The sequence below is a fragment of the Poecilia latipinna genome, unplaced genomic scaffold (genome assembly GCF_001443285.1).
Source record: "Poecilia latipinna isolate Pla-1442-1.1 unplaced genomic scaffold, P_latipinna-1.0 Scaffold3307, whole genome shotgun sequence".
Lineage (NCBI taxonomy): Eukaryota > Metazoa > Chordata > Actinopteri > Cyprinodontiformes > Poeciliidae > Poecilia > Poecilia latipinna.
The window spans coordinates 1-18,438 of NW_015115923.1; the positions used below are offsets into that span (position 1 = coordinate 1).

Below are 18,438 nucleotides of genomic sequence, written 5' to 3' on the forward strand. Positions count from 1 at the left end.
ACAGTTTATTTATTTATTCTAAAAGGAAGAGTGTTATCTTTAAAATTGCACTTAAATCTTGACAAACCATGCTGCTTTTAAAGGTTCCTCCAACATTTTCTAGAAAGCTGTAAAAATAGCCTGCAGTTCTCTACAAGTACATAGCGGTTTCCTCAGAAGCAATCTTATACATGAGCCATACATTAACATCAACTGTGATAATGCAGAAGAAGATGATTTAGAGTTCATTAGAGGAACTGAGTGGAAACGCTTCCTGTTTGTGACTGGATTAATGCCCAGTAATGTTAATGTAATCTAAACTTCACACTGTGTGTTGAAGGATTTTGCATTATGTTATGATTTTGCCTCACATTTTATTCTCTACAGATAGAAAAAGACCAGAAATTTATTCCTTATGTGTGGACTGTCACAGTGAGTTCTTCTGAACAAATCTACCATTTGTTAGAATGGAAACTCTCAGATTTACTGAGAAATTTGTCTTTAACACTTTGCTCTTTTTTCTTTATTTTTCTCTTCAGAGGTGGAACAACGAATACATTTCTTGGGACCCCGATGAGTTTTGTGGAATTGATAATGTTTCTCTACCTACTGAAATTTTATGGAAACCAGATCTTACGATTGAAGAAATGTAAGTATTTATATGTGAATTAGTGTAATCCTCCATGTGGTGCAGAAACATCAAAAAACCCTCACACTTTGCAATGTTTAATCTTCAGGCTGATTAAAAAACAACAACTTGAAAAATAAATATTACATGCCTTTCTGAATCTCAGGTGTGCCGCTAAATGCTAAATGTTTTTCTTTTGCACTTTTGTCTCTTAAAATTTAAATATAAGGTGGTTTCTGCGACTCGAAAGCAACTATAAACATTTGGTGGAAGATTGTAAACTTCTAATTTTCAAGGAAGAGCTGCAGTGCAGACTTGTAATCTTGCAGGACAGAATAATTAGCAAAGCTAACCCACTTATTCATAAGAAACTGATAAAAAGATAAAAGGGGTAAATAAACGGATCGGATGGTAAAGCTCGCAGTCATTGTTGGTCCGTCTGACCTACAGAGTATGAAACAGATGGTGATTTATTTTTACTCCATTACGAAAAGTGTTGAAAGATGTTCATCAGGTCCAAGGAGTGCATACAGGAATACAGGACGAATAATTTGCAGAAAAAGTTTGATCTGAGGACGATGGAGACTCATGTCCTGATGATGGCGCTGCTCACAAAATGATGGAAAAGAGAACAATAGTGCTGGAGAAAAAGGCTGTTCCAGCAACGATGAGGGCTGCTGTACTGGAGGCTCACCAGGCGGAGATGAATGAGATGCTGGAGGTGACAGGAATTAAGAATATGGATGTGTCCAGGGTGGAGAAAATAACGATTAAGACAGGGAGAGGATGACAGCTATAGTGAAATGATGTATCCAGAAATGGTGCAGGAAAGTTTGAATCTGGAGATTTTATTTTTTCCAGGGAAAACAGACAAGCAGAACCTTCAACAATTGAACACAACTCAATATCAGTGACAGTATAGTATAATACTTATTATCCTTTGTCATGTGTGAAGCCCAAGCTTTTCAAACCTCCATAATCACTTAGTTTGTTTGTGTTTTTTTTTATTTATGCAGGACAGAGAAAGACAAAGCCCCTCCCAGTCCTTACCTCACCATCAACAACAAAGGAGAAGTTGAAGTTCAGAATGACCAGGTGTTAGTGAGCACCTGCAGGATGCACATATACAAATTTCCTTTTGACACTCAGAGCTGCAACCTCACCTTCAAGTCCATCACACACACGGGTGAGAGCACGTTTCCAACACATCTACAAACGTTTTCCACATGTGAAATGTTAAGCTGTAGCGGGATTGATCAAGTTCAGGACAGTCCTGACAGAAAACAACTGTTGACTCGCATCAACATTACCTGACGGCATTAATCAACTGCTTCTTTGTATGTTTATGCTTTCCTCCTTTCTAATTTCCTCCTGTTAGATGTGTAATCAGTAAATGAAATTAACCAACAAGCTGTGGAGAGCAAATACATAGCCAAGGAAGCTTAACAGGAAATTCTGATTAGAAATATTCAGGTGGCTGAAACTAATCATTAATTCATTTTACTTTTGTTGACTTTGCTATAAAATGCACATGGATGTAAATAAACGGAATAAAGACAAGTCTATTTCCCAAAAGCAAGAGCTGGAGAGACACTTAAAGGCTTTTCTGGTAAAAATCTAGGACAGCTGTTACAACATTTCCCCTCTTTTTCAGCCAGGGAGATCCGTCTGCAGCCGAGTGACAACTCTTCAGAGGCCACAGAGTGGTCTCGGGAAGTGATGCGGACCCAGTATGAGTGGCTGTTCATCGACATGATCGTCACTGCAAACAATGCTACCATTTCAACTGATCAAGATCTCGTCATTTATACTGTAGGTATCATTAGTTTTACATGTAAACATCTGATTACTGCCTTAAAAACTGCAATTTTCTTTCCTTTTTCTGCTTTAGCATTGAAGGACCTTTATCATGTTCTGTATTTAAACTATGCAGAAAATTACATTTTCACTGAAGTCTGATCTATTGTAAATGCTTTAAAAAAACAGTTTTATTGCATTTCAAGAAGCCAAATTTTGGTAAAACTTTGTCTCAAAGGTCCATTTTCTGCTTTTGCTGAATATTAATCTAAATCTTGTTTCCCAGATCACGATGAAGAGGAGGTCTCTGCTGTACATTGTCAACTTCCTGCTGCCGGTTCTCTTCTTCTTGTGTTTGGACTTGGCCTCCTTCATGATCTCAGACTACGGCGGAGAGAAGCTCAGCTTTAAAGTCACTGTGCTGCTGGCCATTACAGTGTTGCAGCTCATTCTCAATGAAATTCTGCCTTCCTCCTCTGACAGAGTCCCACTCATAGGTCAGATGGTCAGATAAATTTGCTACTTTTGTGCAGGAAACGTGACCTGACTTCATTCACTTTGTCCTGTCTGATCCTTTTCAGCCGGTTACTGCATCGGGATTTTTGCTCTGATGATGCTCAGCCTCCTGGAGACGATTTTCGTGATGTATCTGAGACAGAAAAGCTTCCAAGACACAGAGAGAGACGGATGCATGATCCAGGAATCTATCAAGTCCAACAAAGGCAGCTTTCACAACTGCTACACAGATAGGAGATTAAATTTGTCCAAATACAGGGAAACTGGGATCTTTTTTGAAGTTATTAGTTGTTTGTCTGCAGCTTAACATTTCAAGCTTCTTCATTGAAAGCCAGAAGCAGTATTAAACTCCATTTCTCAACCTCAAAGTTTAAAATGTGATGCTGCGCCATTATAGCTGAGTGAAATGCATGAAAAATCTCCTCTACATTACATAATTTCTGTAAAAATGATATAGCTGTTAAACACAACTGAACTTGATTACATTTTGTTGAACAGGGGAGATAACTAAAACATGCAGGACACCAACCTTTGAGGACTTACACTGGCCATTACTGGCCTAAATGTTAATATATTATCTCTTTTATAAGCAATTATTAACAACAGGCAGCTGTTACATAATAAACATCTTCATGGGTTTATCAATAAAACAAATTAAATTCCACTAATGAATACTTCCACATATTTTATAAGAATATTTGCAATTTTTAAAATATTATTGTTATTATTTTTAAAACAACCTTTCAGGTGGTTTATGGAACAGACTGAACATGAAAAAATAATTAAAATAATCAACATTAAAATCACAGTTCAATCCTTTGCATGTTTTGCTGGTGAAACAATTAAGATTTTAAGTTTTCTTTTTGTTATTTCAGGTAATTTCTGAATTTTAGAGAAGCAAAGATAAGCAGCCTCATTTGGAAATTTTCTGTGAATTTATTTATTCTTTCAAAAGAAATGAAATCCTTTAGAAAGAAATATTTTTCTAGTGAAAAAGAAAAGCAAACAGGTTGGAGTGAAAGTAATGAAAATGTCCAACATTTAATCAAACTTCTGCTTTTGAAAAATTATGTATCTGCTGCCCTCTTCAGGAAATATGCTGCAATAACACTCACGAAGATCAAACACCATAAAGTTAATTTTTTTACAGTCTGTTACAATCACTATAAATGACAGCAACTGATATGTCAAGGCACTTTAAAAACAGCTCCAAATTATATGCAGTTATTTGATGAAGTTTTTGTTACATTCAGCTCAAAACAATTTAATTTATTCCAAAACCAATCCAGTCATAATTATAGCCAATTAGTTTAGTTACAGCCGCCCTAATTATAGTACAACAGTTTTGTTTACACTCAGTTGGTACAAGTTTTTTTTTTTTTTGCTTAAAAATATTTCACTGCAACAGGCAAACAAAAACAACAACAACAAAATATTACCAAGTATTTTTGGTCTAGTTTACACTTGAAATAAGACAAAACTAACTTATAAGTAAGTTTTCAGCAAGATATAGGAGCTTGTTTTAAGTCAATAATTTCTTTCTATTGATAAAAAAAATACTAGATCCACTGGAAGAGTATTTAACATAAAACACAACATTTTACCCTTGTTATAAGTGAAATAATCTTCCAGTGGAACAATTTTTAAAAAAATCAATAAAAAGGAATTATGACTTAAAATAAGCTCCTATATTTTGCTAAAAAGTTCATTGAAAGTTGATTTTGTCTTATTTCCAATGTACTCAGATATTTGCACAAGAAACTAGACCAAAAATACTTGGTGAGATTTAATGTTTTTGCTGTGGATGAAACTATATGCAAACTAATGCAGTTTAATATACTGCCATTTAGTGTTAATTTTCAGGATTCATTTAGAAACTCTCTTTCAGAATCACATGACTGGACTTCAGGTGGATTTGTCTACAACGTGTCTTCTAGTGAAACCGGCGAGATCCTGCCTGGTGCCCAAGAGGTCAGCATTCAGTCATTATCGGTGCATAAAAACCAAAAGTGCAAAAGACATCGCTCCTTTTGTGAGCTGATTTATTAAATCACTTTTTTCAGGACAGAAGCAGCAAACTGCTGGGGGAGAGCTACACCCTGGAGAGGCTTTCAGATGAGCTGAGGGCGATGGAGAAGACGTTGACTCGGCTCTTCAAGTCCAACAAAGAAGAGGAGACGAGTGGCTACTGGAACAGAGTGGCCACAAGAGTTGACAAGGCTTTCTTTTTTTTCTACGTTCTGGTGGTCAGCATTTTCCTGGTCCTCATTTTCTTAGAGTGGAAAAGTGATTCCACTGACACTGCATGACGTAATTCAGGTCTACATTTATGTAGCTGTGATCCAAGTCAGCATTCATCTGAATAACTGCATCCCGATTTTATTATTATGACCTGATTAATGTATCTGTTCTGTATTAAAGTGCAGTGGTATAAAAGTAAAGCTATTCATCAGACGTTGTTCAGCTGAAAAAAAAATTATTTAGTGGCAGAAAAGAAAGAGGAAACAGTCTTAATAATTGTCATTCACTTTTCCTTTTATCTCATTAATTCATTTTGACGTTATAGTTTGCTGAAAGTGTACAAGCCAGCACAGTAAAATAACATGTTGTGGATTAAAGCTGTTAAAATAAATGAGTACTGAAGGCTGAAAGACAAATTTACTTTACAGAGTTATGCAAAAATCAAATACTTTCAGCTACACAATAGAGCCCATCAGGATCCATTGTAACTTCAACTTTATCAGACTATTAGCATGATTTATGTTTTTCTTTTCCCAGTAACCTAAAGCAATTCAGTCACACCAGTATTATGTGCTTCTGAAATAATTGTCTAAAAGTAGAGGGGATTTTCAGAAAACAAAATCGTTGGTATAAAATAATTTGAACTGATAAGTTTTTTTTAAGTTTTGCTGACAAATAAAAACCAGTCTCCTTTGTTATTGTATAATATTTTGAAGTGAAAATAGAGCCAGAATGCTGGCTGCTTTGCAATGAGAAATGGAAATCTCATCCTCTGAAGGTTTTTCCTGAATTAGATGTGCATCCTCAGGTAGAAAAGTGTATATAAACCTGGCATATCTCTCCATTATTGTCAAAATAAATGATGTTCTGCACCCATAAATCTGCCTTGGTGGTTCTGGTGATCATTTAGTCCCACAGGATTTCAAAGGATTGTTCTGTCTCTGATATTTAAGATCTTATCTAAAAGCCCAGTTTTCCCATATTGTGGTCGAAGCTAATGAGCTCATCAGTGGTTTCACATATCCACTTAGCACTCCAGTGAAAGTGCTGCTTTATGTCATTAATATTTAAATTATGAGCTGAGACAGGTGGATGCATTCATGTCAAGCATTTAAGCATAACAAACAAATAAGCAACAGATTTCATAACAATTCTGTCAGAAACAAACAGGAAAAATATGGGCCACAGAATTTATATTAATATAGCTTACATGCTGCACCAATCTGTCTGTATCATATTTAAAAAATAGCTTTTTGCCCCACCTATGTGGGCAGAGTTACATCTTTTCGAAAGTGTCTCTTTTGCAGCATGTACTACCACTGCTTCACTTTCTGTTTTGTCTCTTACTCATGATGAGAAATAGCACCATGGCTCAATTAGTGGTCACTGCAGTGGACAGCTATCTAAAAGCCATTTTCTTGTGCTTCTTATGGATTTTTACGTTATAAATGCACACAGACCACTGAAGTGGACACTAAAGAATCATAAAACGCACTATCAACTACCTGCCATTATCTGCAAATGCAAGAAATTATTTTTGTTAAATCCAATATGGCCGACAGATAAAAAAAGCACGCCAACCGACCCAGTCCCTCCTTCAACTCTAGACGACTCTTGCAGGTAAAAAAAAATTATTGTGACATCAGATAACACCTAAAGAACAATACTACTGATGTATTAGATGCAACAACTTTGTATTTGGAGAAAATTACATCTGATCACCTAAAATAAATAAAAATATTTTTATTTTATTTTATTTTATTTTTTACAAAATTTATTTTCCTACCTTTTTTATGCCTTAAGGAAATAAAAATAATTGGAAAAAAATCCTGAGACAAAGAATCATAATTCATGTATGAAAGGATTAATATATGTCATGTAACAGTTGATATGATTTTTAATGACTTTGCAAGCTTATTTATGTGTTTTTTTTGGATATTAGCAGAATATAGACAAACATTTGTAATTGAAATGCAGCGTCTGAGACCAGAGCAGTGGATATAATTTTGCTACAGCCAGAACTTTAGTCACAGTTTTCATATCTTCCGAAGTATGTTTGTGTATTTAAAAAATATTTTTATGGGGTTTCAAGCATGAAGATATCAAAGATAAAGTTTAATCGTGTGTTTCTACATACAAATAAAAAAAATCAGAGCACTAAATGTTGCAGATTCCATTTAGTGGTTTTAAAAACCTGTCCAGATAAGATCAGTGCTACTCAGATATTGAGAGAAAATCTAAAATGTGTTTTCATTAAGCAGGAATCAGTGTGACAGTGTGCACCCCTCCCTCCGCAGCAGGCAGGGCAGCGACATAAAAACATGAGAGCACAGAAAGAGTCGACACTAATCTCACAGCGATGATGCTTTTACGTTTCTTTCCTCTTCTTCTCCTTACAGGTAAGATAACAAAAATGCATGGAGCTGTAACTGGACGTTTAAGCTAAATTTAGCGTTTTATGAAAAGAAAAAATATTTTATAATTAAGTTAGCAGCAGATCTGTTGTTAAAAAAGAAATGTAAAATATAGCTCAGCAATGAAAAGTAAAATATTCTTTTCATGTAACTCCTTTGTTTTCCTAGAGATTTAATTTTTCTGTTTCTCTTTTGTGAGCTTTTATTTGACCTCACAATCTTTTGCAATAGGAGTCAAAGACTTAGATGCATTTACAGTAAGTTAAGAGATAAGTTTGATTTAGAATGAAAAATATCCTTATGATTTAGATGGATCTAGAAATTTGACAAAGTGATGGGAGTTTCTACGGTTAGAGTCCATTGCATCAGTGGTATCTTATTACAGCTCAGACCACAAACCTTCTTACTCAGGCAGGAAATCCTTGGCTGTTGAGAGCAAAATGTCTGACAGACTAATGAAAATAAATTTCCAGTGGAATTATTAGTGATAATTCCCAAGATACATTTGTGTTTTCTACTGATGTTTAGAATGTTTCTTTTATTTTACTTGGTATGACTTAAGCTCAGCCATGCGGGGAAAATGTTATCTTACCTAAATAGTATATGCTGTGTATTTGCACCCCAACATGAGAAACAGGTTGGGGAAGAAAATGCTAATGCACCAAATGGGATTATGCAGGAAATTACCAAGAATTGTCACAGCAATGAAACGGTGTTTTTCATAAGATACATGAAAGCAAAAAATCATGATACTTTAGTAGATGTATAGTTTGCTGTGTTTGGTTTAATTATTTACTGTGAATTTTAATTGATTCCTTCGCTTTTTTTCTGCTTCCCAGATGCATTTGCTGAGAGTTTCCAGCAGAACCTACAGCACAAAAACTTTACTAAGATCTTTGAGCAAATTCGAGGTGGAAAACTTTTTCTGTCATATCCTTGATTAAGATTTGTGTTGAAATATGATTCCAGCACATAATTTCTAGTTCTGGATATTAAGAGTAGAATAAATGCACATTAAGCACATTTATGAGCCAGAATCCCTCAGAAAACATTGTAAATGTTCATCTATACCCTGATTATCACATACATCTGGTTTCCCAAATCAAGTTTGCTAAGGTTCTTCATTTAACAGGTGTCATTTTTTAAAATTGATTTTCACACACTGTGTGTTGATCTATTTTCAGAAAGTGAAGTGCCAGCTCAGGAGGAATGCAGTTTTCAAGCCGTCTTAAACTACCTGAACATGACCAAAAACAATGACAAGTACACTTTGACCCGACCCGTGAAACACCACAGGCACTCAACGTGGATCTTCCTGGAGATGAAGGTTCATGCAATTCTTGATGTGGTGAGTTGTCTGCAATTTTTCCACATATTGCTGCTTCAGTTTTCTCTGTCAAAGATCAGAAACATTTTATTGATTAAAACAAACACAATATATTTGACTCAGGTGATGAACTTTATCGCTTCTTTGTGGACAGCACAGTTTTGTATAGTTTGTTTTGTTATTTAATAGTTTGTCTTTGCCCACAGAGAGAGACTGAGCAGTCTTTCTTTTCATATATTTGGATTTATTTGGTAAGTGTTTTGTTTGTGCCTAGAAATACATCATTTAACATAAACCCTACCTGGAGTAAAAAAATCTGTTTACAGTGCATGGGACAAAGTTTTGCTAATTTCTTTGCCACCCATTGGTTACGCATCCAGGAAATCTTGAAGAAACCTGTCACAGAACATCTAAAATCAAGCATGATTGTTTGGTTGCACTGCAAAAGCACAAATCTTACCAAGTAATTTTGGTCTAATTTCTAGTTAAAATACCTTAGCACACTTTGAATAAGACAAAACTACCTCTTAGGTAACTTTTTTAGCAAGATATAATAAGTTATTTTAAGTAAATAATTAATTGGCAGAGTGCTTCACTTATAAGACATTTTTTTCATGTAAATAAAATTATCTGCCATTGGAACAATACATTTTCATCAAAATTAAGGAATTATTGACATAAAACAGGTTCTTACATCTTGCTAAAAACTTAATTGTAAGCTAGTTTTATCTTATTTCAAATGTACTAAGATATTTAACTAGAAATTTGATCAAAATTACTTGGTTAGATTTAGTGTTTTTGCAGCATGGGGTCCCAACGGTGATATAACAATTATCAGCTGTTACAAATGATTAATGGCATCTGCTGTCTTACTTTACTACTTACTCATTAGGTTTAGGGACAAATCACTTCTACAAATTATCATTGTAGTTAGAAAGCTTTTTTGCATCAATATGTAAATTCATCATCTAAAAACTTAAGTTTTGTATTTAGTCAGATTATATATGTATAATATAAAAAAAAAAAAAAAAAACCCTGAAACTTTTAAGTATAACACAAAAACCTTCAAAATCTGTAATGGTGAAGACGCCTATCTTCAGCACTGTATTTGTTTCAAATGGCTCTTTCTTTTAATTGTGCAACTCTCCTTGTTTGTATTCATCTCTCATTTTGAACTTCCTTGCTAATTTGTTTTCTTGTCTAGAGATGGGACAATGAACATATTTGGTGGGATCCAGAGCAATTCTGTGGGCTTGATCACATCTTAGTTCCCACTCAACTTTTGTGGATTCCTGATCTGACCATTGAGGAGATGTAAGTTTAAATTCACCTAATACTTTGTCTTTTTCAAACAACTTTAAAGACATGATTACGTCATCTAGATGTATAAAAGGACAGAGTTTCTGTCTATCTTATTTCAATTTAAAAGTAACAAAATTCAGATGAAAACTAAAACTGAGAGTAAATGTATCGCATCCAAATCTTAAAGTGAGTATTTGCTGTGATTCCCCATCCAGGACAGAGCAGGACAAAGCCTCTCCAAGCCCTTATCTCAACATAAAAAGTCACGGCTGGGTTGAATTTAGAAACGACCAGGTGGTGATCAGCTTCTGCAAGATGCAAGTTTACAGATTCCCTTTTGACATTCAGAGCTGCAACATCTCCTTCAAGTCTATCATGCATCCCAGTGAGCCTCCAGTCTGTTCTCTTACCTACAACTGATTACAAATTATTAAATACTATCAGGTATGTACTGTAGGATGAAATAAGTCAACTGTTTCTCTTTAACATTTCACAGGTGAAGAAATAGCATTATTCTACAACAGCAATGACACAGAGATCACAGAGGAGTCTCGTGAAGCCATGCAAACGCAGTTTGAGTGGCTGTTTCTCAGCATGACGGTCACAAACGAAACGGTCAACCACTTTGGCTTCAACCAAACAATGATCATCTACACTGTAAGTATTTATCCGCATGTGTGGAGCATAAACGTCTTCATATTTATCTGTGACAAATCATTGATCACCAGTTTTTACGGCAATGTCAGTCGTACTTCACTGCCAACACTAAAAAAAAATAAAAAATCTTACCAAGTACTTTTCGTCTAGACTCCACTGCAAACATCCTACTTGAAATAAGACAAAACTAACTTTAAAGTAACTTTCCAGCAAGATATAGAGGCTTGTTTTAAGTAAATAATTTCTTAATACTGATAAAAAAAGTACTTTTTCTATTGGTGAATAAATTAACTTATGAGAAAAAAGGCCTTGTTACAAGTTACATAATTTGTTAATAATAATTATTCATCAATATTGAGGAATTATTTAATTAAAACCAGCATCTATATCTTACTAAAAGGTTACTTAGAAGATAGTTTTGTCTTTTTATTTGAGAAGATATTTGCACTAGAAACTAGACCAAAAGTAGTTCTTAAGATTTTGTTTTTGCAGTGAAGATGTAAAGCACTTGAAAAACCGTTACAAATCGGGCTCTTAACTGAGATGTTAATTGGCAAACAATTTGATACAAATTGCCTGTGATTTGTTCTCTTTTATTGGGATTTTCTTGCATTTTATGGGGAATCTGGCATGTTTTTAACCTATAACATAAGTTCCAGTCAGAAGAAAAATGTTATTAAATCTAAAAGATTACATTAAACAGAAATCTGCCACGGTATTAATAATTTTAGGATTATAGAAATCTGCGGTTTCATTATCTGTCAGCCGAGTGTCACTTTCTGAAATTAAAAATAAATCTTAAACTTTCTTATGAAATGTTAAATTTCTTTGACAGATAAACATGAAGCGGAGGTCTGTCCTCTACATTGCAAACTTCTTGCTGCCCGTTTTCTTTTTGTTGTGCCTGGACTTTGGCTCCTTCCTGATGTCAGACACCGGTGGAGAAAAGGTTGGCTTTAAGATCACGTTGCTGCTTTCAGTCACAGTCATGCAGCTCATCCTCAAAGACATTCTGCCCTGCTCATCAGACCGGATTCCCCTCACAGGTAAAGACAATTTGAGTTTTATAAGCAGCTCCATCACATGCTGCATCACCATCACGCTGATGAAGATGCTTTTCTTTCACCAGTGGCGTACTGCATTGGGATTTTCACGCTTATGTTGGTAAGTCTCTTAGAGACAATTTTGGCGATTCATCTGATTGGTAAAGATGAGCAAGAGGAGGAGAAGCAAAGAGGCGATGATAGTCAGGCGGAGAAAGGCTGTTTCACAGGTGAGACTAAACTCTCTACAAAAATATGGATTTAATACAATCTGTCATATGAAGCAGAATTAAATTCACTGTTTCAGTGGTAAAGAAAAGGAGCCGCTTACCATCGGTTGAAAACATGTCAGCGCCGAACAAAGAGGTAACTACTCGTTTTCCAGTTCAGCACTTTTACAATCTCTACTTTCCAGTTTGGCTGTAATCTGTGTTTTGAACCACATCTGCAGGGCAACACAAGCAGGAATACAGACGTGTCCCAGGCAATAGAGAAGATTTCAGACGAGCTTGGAGAAAGCAGGAAAACGATCACTCTCCTCTGCAGCAGAAGTTATGATAAGAAACCAGGCTACTGGACGGGAGTGGCTCAAAAAATCAACAAGGTGTTTGCTTTCATTTACATCATATCAGCCATCGTGTTTTTGTTAACTCTTGCTATAATGTGGTGTCCTCCTCGTGAGCAGAAATAAAACCTGTTCAGATAAGTTCACTTTTCGACTTGATATTTAATGTATGCTTAGTGTCCTTCAGAACATAATCTCTGATTAATACTGCATGTGTTTTTGACACCAGTCAAAACTCTTTGGCATTCTCTCTGCATAGAGAGAATGCAGGTCTAGCATTGAAAGACAGAAAAAAGGATTTTGTTTTTCAACATTAAAGTGAGTCCAAGCATACATCCAACTCAACACAAATTTGGTCTCATTAAATGAAATGTATAGTTTGATAGTGAAAGTACAGAGCTAAATCTGACAGAAACTCTGTGGGATCACCTGATTAGAGCCGTGAACAAGAAATGTCTTCACTTTATAAGTTAAGCAAATATTGACGAATCTAAATATGGATGAAAACAAAGAGAAGGTTGAATGCTGAAACTGAAGTCTGAACAACAGTACTATTTTAAAGTTGTGAGTACATTAACAGCGCAGACAGATGTTTCATTTTCAGTGTAATTGTACATGTTACAGCTATATCACAGTTATATCTGAACTCATCAGCATTTTCTCACTTTTGCTCTTAATAAAAACCTGGTATATTGTGTGAAATTGATTCCTGTATGCATTTAAGATGCAAGTATTTGACTGTTTTTACATTGCGCCCACACACTCTTTCATGTTGCAAGGACCATAAGTCTGGTGATTTACGGCCGACATATTCTTTACCCCCCAGAAAGACATTTGGTCTTATCTGTAATTATAAATAAACTTTTTCCTTTGAAAACACATAAATATCACATTGTATCATCTGCTTACATATGAAGTGGTAAAATACTTACTGAAATGTACTTTCAGATCAACATTTTTTTTTCTTTGGTTTCTTACTTTGTATTTCCTTTTAATTCATGTAAAGCATTTTGAATTGTCATGTTGCTGAAAATGTGCTATGTAAATAAAATTACCTTACCTTAAATTATTTTTTAAAATCATATAACAAAAACACCACACAAGTCATGAATTGCATTAGTTTTATGCAGTGAACAGTTTCACATAAGTTACACCTTGAAAGCACAACATCTTTACTCCTGTAAAATTCAAGTGATCCTTATTTTGTTATCTAATAAACATGCTTATGCTGAGTGTTATAATTCATGCAGGTGTCTGTCGATGTATATTATCTGTATGACCTTAACAACATGCAACAAGAACAATAGTAATTTGACTTTAACCTTTAAACACTTAGCCATGAATTACAATCACTAATTTTTAAGGTATATCTTCTGGATTATATGGAAAGCATAAGAAACGTTGATGCTTAAGTCTTAACCAAAATTCTTAAACAGATTTTTGGTCTTGACTGTTAATCTGAACATGCTTTTTATTTATATACTATTCCACAGTAACACCAACTGTACATTTTCAGCAGTTGTCCTGCAAGAAGGAAAACCTCCGTCCAAAGTCAGTCTTTTAAGAACCTGCTCCATATTTCCATATCACTATCTCTGCTGAATAAAAAGCATCCCAATCCAACTGCATAATTCTGCCACCACCTATCTTTAGAGTGTGGATGGAGCATTCAGGACTTCTGCATCCAAGACATTAAAGTCTTGGATGCTTATTTATGCTGAGGCTACATTAAACACAGGTTGACCATTTACAGATTAGGCGACCTACAAAGGCAACAGCTTGCAGAGGGGTATCAGATTAAAAGGAACTAAATACTATTGCATGCCACACTTTACAGATTTTTGTCTCCACATTTTGAAACTTTTTTTGCGGTTGTAATGTGGAAAAAAATAAAAGCATTTAAGAAGCATGAATGTTTTTGTATGGCACTGCATTTTATAAGGAAGTGAATGAAGTTCTGAGGCATTTTAAGATTCTGTATAGACGAGAGGTTTTTGCCAAAAGTTACCATATAATTAATAAAGCATCAGCAAAGAGTTCTGAGAAAACTCTGAACTTGGATTAAACATTTTGAAGCAGCACACCTTACAAGTCCCTTCCCTTAGCTCTGTGGTACACTACAGCCTTCCTCCCACAGCGGACTCTGTCGTGAACGTGACAATTTGGCAGTTTTCCTGTAACATAAGGTTGAACGTCGATGAGTGTTATTGATACTACTAACGCTACGTTTACACTGCAACCCTAAGGGTGCGTTCACACTGCAGCCTGAAGTGACCAAATTCAGATTTTTTTGACGTAATGCGACCTGTATCCGATCTTTTCATGACAGTCTGAACAACACTGATCAGATTTTTTTCAAATGCGACCGAGGTCACTTGGATTTGTGGTCCTAAATTTAAAACGAGTGGGATCTTTTCAAATGTGACTCGAGTCAGTAAGCCAAGTCACATTCATCCGCCTGGAACATCATTGATACTCGACATACGTCACTATTCTGCGCCCTGAAACACACAAGTGGGAAGAAAAACAACAATCATGGCGGACTGTAATAGGATTAAGTTGTTAATGTGCTGGCTTCAGTTGGAAAACAACCTCAACATCGTAAGAGACGCTCCGTCATTAGGATTCATGTTTACTTCCGCAAACACTGAAAACTACTTCTACGTTTTTCTGGCGGTTGACAAAACACTGAGAACGCTGTTACTGCGCCCTCTATTGCTCATGTGGGATCATTTCAGGTTGTTTGCAGTTCACACTGGAGATTACAAGTCGCAAATATATTAGGAAATGTGAATGACCACGCAAAAAGGAAAAATAAAAACAGATAAAAACCCACAATAAACAAACAACAAAATCGAATTTGGGTCACTTCAGGTGACAGTGTGAACGTAGTCTAAGACTCTCCTCATGGTTGTTTCTGACGAAGAGCAGTTTATTTCTGCAAGTGGCAGCAGTAGTAGCCAGAAGACCTTGATTTTTTTCCACAGATTTGCACATTTGTTTTAACGTTGCCTGTTTTTACGTCACTAATTGTAATTGTTGAGTTTCAATTACTTTGTTAGTCAAAGTGAACCTGCAGCTACATGAAGAGATGTGTTGTTTTCTCAGATCTCAATAAGATTAATATCTGATTCATTTCGGTAAGCTTGGTTTTGAGAGCCACACTGAGAAGACGACAGATAAAAACAAAATGGCTGCCAAGACATAAATAATGGAAAAAATCTTGTCTATTTTCTTGGCGACTCTGGTCCAGTAACCATCCTTCTTCTCTTCAGACTCTTTGTCAAGGACAATTTTTTTAATCTCTCTGAGCTCATCTGAGACTTTCTCCATGGCCAGGAATAACTGGCTGCTGCTGCCCTGCAAGAATCAGAGTCAGAAGTTATAAACCAGATAATGGGTCATCACATTGCTTATCACAAGAGAACATCTAATTATCCCCTCCACCCCCCCAACTAACTTTTGTAACTTTTGTTATGAGAACTTGAATACTGTATTTAATTGTCAACCCCAATTACACTAACCCCTTTGCACATAGATGCTGTTTGATCGGTCAACTCATCGCAGGTGGAGGCAGTGGAGGAAGCTTTTATTATTTCTGGAAGAGAAAGAAAGTGGAAGATAGTTGAGGGTGAACACAACAGCTTCATGGATCTGTGTATCTCAATTATGAAATGTTTAACAAAAATTATGAGAAAATACAATCAGATTGATATTATATTTAATTTAATCTCTTAGATAGCAGTGATAATTGTTTGCATCTTTATAAACATCTTGGTTCTTACGAAGCTTGTCACTCTCTCTCTTGCCTTCCAGGGATGAAGAGTCCTTTGTCATCAGATAATTCAAGAAAATGGTCTCCAAGAGGCTGAACAGCATCAGAGCAAAAATCCCAATGCAGTAAATCACTTGGAGGAACAGAGAACACATTATGGTGAGAATATTGGTTCATATGGTTCATTATGGAACAAATACAGGTTGAATTTAAATCCATCATTTTTAAGTGCAACTTTTGAACTTGGTTTGTAGCTGTTTGAATTAATGGTTAAGTGTTCAATTTAACATGGAACAATAGCTTAGGAAGACAAACGGTTAAATTGATATCAATATTTATACATTTTATCATCCCTAAATGTATTTGTATTTAATTGTGTTATTATTAGCTAGATCATGAAAATAGGAACCTAACTGAGAAAGGAAAGAAAAAATGAGTTTTCTTAAGTTAAAATATTTAATGAGCAGTGGTGTTAGTGACTCTACAAAGGAAAACTCAGCTATTAATTATGCAGAAAGAAACCCTCTGGCAAAAAAGTCATGAGAAGTTTTATTTACAGTTTGCTATAAGCCACTGTTGGCAGGGGACATGACCAAGATGTGGAAGAAGGTGCTGTGTTCAGATGTGACCAAAATGCAACTCTTTAGCTTGCAGGATGCTGTTTGTACTGGGAAGCCAGCACTGCATATTGTGTGACATGCTTTCTTTATCAGGGGATTGATTACATATGGATTTATAATTGTGCATGTTTGAAATTTTTAAAACTGTCACCTTTGTTTATCACATTAAACATTAAAGTCTGTAACATAACAAAATGGAGAAAGATTTGATGGGTAGGAAAACTTCTGCAGGTCACTGCATGTTACATGGACACTTTTGAGATTTTTACCTATAAGTGGAATCTTGCTTGAGGTAAAAGGTAGAATTTCAATGAGAATCAGCTGCATCACTGTAACAGCAAGTAGCACCGTGATCTTGAAGCTAATCTTATCTCCACCACCGGTCGGCATCAGGAGGGAGGCAAAGTCCAGACTCAAGAAGAAGAGGACAGGCAGCAGGAAGTTGACGACATAAAGTGCTGACTTCCTCTTCATGGTTATCTGTAATAAGGTACACTATGGTTAAAATCACTTCTGTATGATTATTGTCAATTAGCTACAAAACAGGTAAGATAAAAATAGCAAAAATTCTTAACAAAAATTATTATTCATTTATTATTATTTTTGAAGGTTTTGTCAGCACCAGAAGCCTTTATTTGACTATTGTCAGACAGGAAAGCGAGCTATGAGAGAAGAGGAAGACAAGTGGCAAAGGGTCAATGATCCAGAACTCGAACTGGGTTACACGCTCTACCACTGTGCCACCCCCACACCCAATCAAAATTTATTTGAAACAGTAAAAGTGAATATAAAATACTAAAAGTAAACATTTTTACATTGATAATCTGATGCCAATGTAGACTGTAGCTTTAAGTAGGGAAAGCGTTACTGTTTCACGTCTGTCAAAAGGCAGTATCTCTATAATATCTAACATAATATCTCTATAGTATCCACTGAGGATTTTTTGTGAGCCCAGAAACAGAAGGAATGAAAAAAATTGTATTATGAACTAAAAATAAAATTTCAGAAAGATTGGCTCACTTTTATTGCAGGAAGACACAAATTGAATTTGTCTCTTAAATCATCCTAAATCAGGTAGAAAACAGCGTGACTTGGCTCAGCACAGGGAAAGTAAAATAGAAAACCTTACGTGACCTTCAAAATACTTACAGTGTAGACAACAACAGTTTGGTTGGTGTAAAAGTACTGGACCTTTTTTCTAGTAACTGACATATTGAGAAACTTCCATTCGTACTGCATCCGGATATTCTTATTAGACTCCTCTGTGATTAATTCATCGTTATTTTTCATGTAAAAGATTAATTCTTTATCTGTGATGAAAAAACAAACATCAGATTGATTCAATAATAAATATGAGAAAACATAAGTCAAATTAATATAAAACAGCTTCTGTGACAGCTATCACTGCTTTGTGGAAGATCCCACTACTTTAGTGACACCTGCCACTAAGTGCAATGGCTTCGATGGCAGCTGCCACAAAATCAGTGGTGGCTGCATGTACATTTGTGTGTGTGTAGTGATTCTTGAGAATAGAGACAAAACAGGTCCTATGGATAAAGCACAAAATTTGAATA

General features: G+C 35.4%; 3 protein-coding genes and 1 long non-coding RNA gene across 5 annotated transcripts in view; 3 read left to right on the forward strand and 1 right to left on the reverse strand.

Moving 5' to 3' along the window:
* Positions 1 to 366: 366 nt before the first annotated feature.
* Positions 367 to 6,039, forward strand: LOC106940639 (5-hydroxytryptamine receptor 3A-like; the record flags this gene model as incomplete). Its single annotated transcript, XM_015023427.1, has 8 exons — positions 367 to 411; positions 519 to 628; positions 1,624 to 1,793; positions 2,262 to 2,419; positions 2,691 to 2,901; positions 2,986 to 3,126; positions 4,809 to 4,891; positions 4,984 to 6,039. Coding segments are annotated over 8 exons (1,164 nt in total), but the record flags the coding sequence as incomplete, so codon positions are not given.
* Positions 6,040 to 9,979: 3,940 nt separating this feature from the next.
* Positions 9,980 to 13,293, forward strand: LOC106940640 (5-hydroxytryptamine receptor 3E-like). Its single transcript, XM_015023428.1, has 8 exons — positions 9,980 to 10,006; positions 10,107 to 10,216; positions 10,420 to 10,589; positions 10,701 to 10,861; positions 11,697 to 11,907; positions 11,991 to 12,134; positions 12,212 to 12,270; positions 12,356 to 13,293. Exons 1-8 carry the CDS (start codon positions 9,980 to 9,982, stop codon positions 12,593 to 12,595), a joined length of 1,122 nt encoding a protein of 373 aa, XP_014878914.1. The 3' UTR covers positions 12,596 to 13,293.
* Positions 13,294 to 13,576: 283 nt separating this feature from the next.
* LOC106940642 (5-hydroxytryptamine receptor 3A-like) overlaps positions 13,577 to 18,438 on the reverse strand; it is a 12,966-nt gene continuing 8,104 nt past the window's right edge. For both annotated transcript variants that reach the window (XM_015023430.1, XM_015023431.1), the window contains 5 exons: positions 18,014 to 18,174; positions 17,134 to 17,344; positions 16,255 to 16,377; positions 15,994 to 16,067; positions 13,577 to 15,829 (listed from right to left, as the gene is read on the reverse strand). In XM_015023430.1, the coding sequence (XP_014878916.1) occupies positions 15,602 to 15,829; positions 15,994 to 16,067; positions 16,255 to 16,377; positions 17,134 to 17,344; positions 18,014 to 18,174 (797 nt within the window). In that variant the 3' untranslated portion in view covers positions 13,577 to 15,601. The remainder of the gene's footprint in view (positions 15,830 to 15,993; positions 16,068 to 16,254; positions 16,378 to 17,133; positions 17,345 to 18,013; positions 18,175 to 18,438) is intronic.
* Positions 16,320 to 17,763, forward strand: LOC106940643 (uncharacterized). The gene is made up of 3 exons (XR_001423157.1): positions 16,320 to 16,403; positions 17,258 to 17,354; positions 17,474 to 17,763. It is a non-coding gene; the product is annotated as an uncharacterized LOC106940643 (long non-coding RNA).

Coding starts and splice junctions, on each gene's coding strand:
- LOC106940640 (XM_015023428.1), top strand. CDS start 9,980: ATGGTGAAGACGCCTATCTTCAGCACT. Junction 10,590..10,700: donor CAAGTCTATCATGCATCCCA/GTGAGCCTCCAG, acceptor AACATTTCACAG/GTGAAGAAATAGCATTATTC. Junction 12,271..12,355: donor TGTCAGCGCCGAACAAAGAG/GTAACTACTCGT, acceptor CCACATCTGCAG/GGCAACACAAGCAGGAATAC.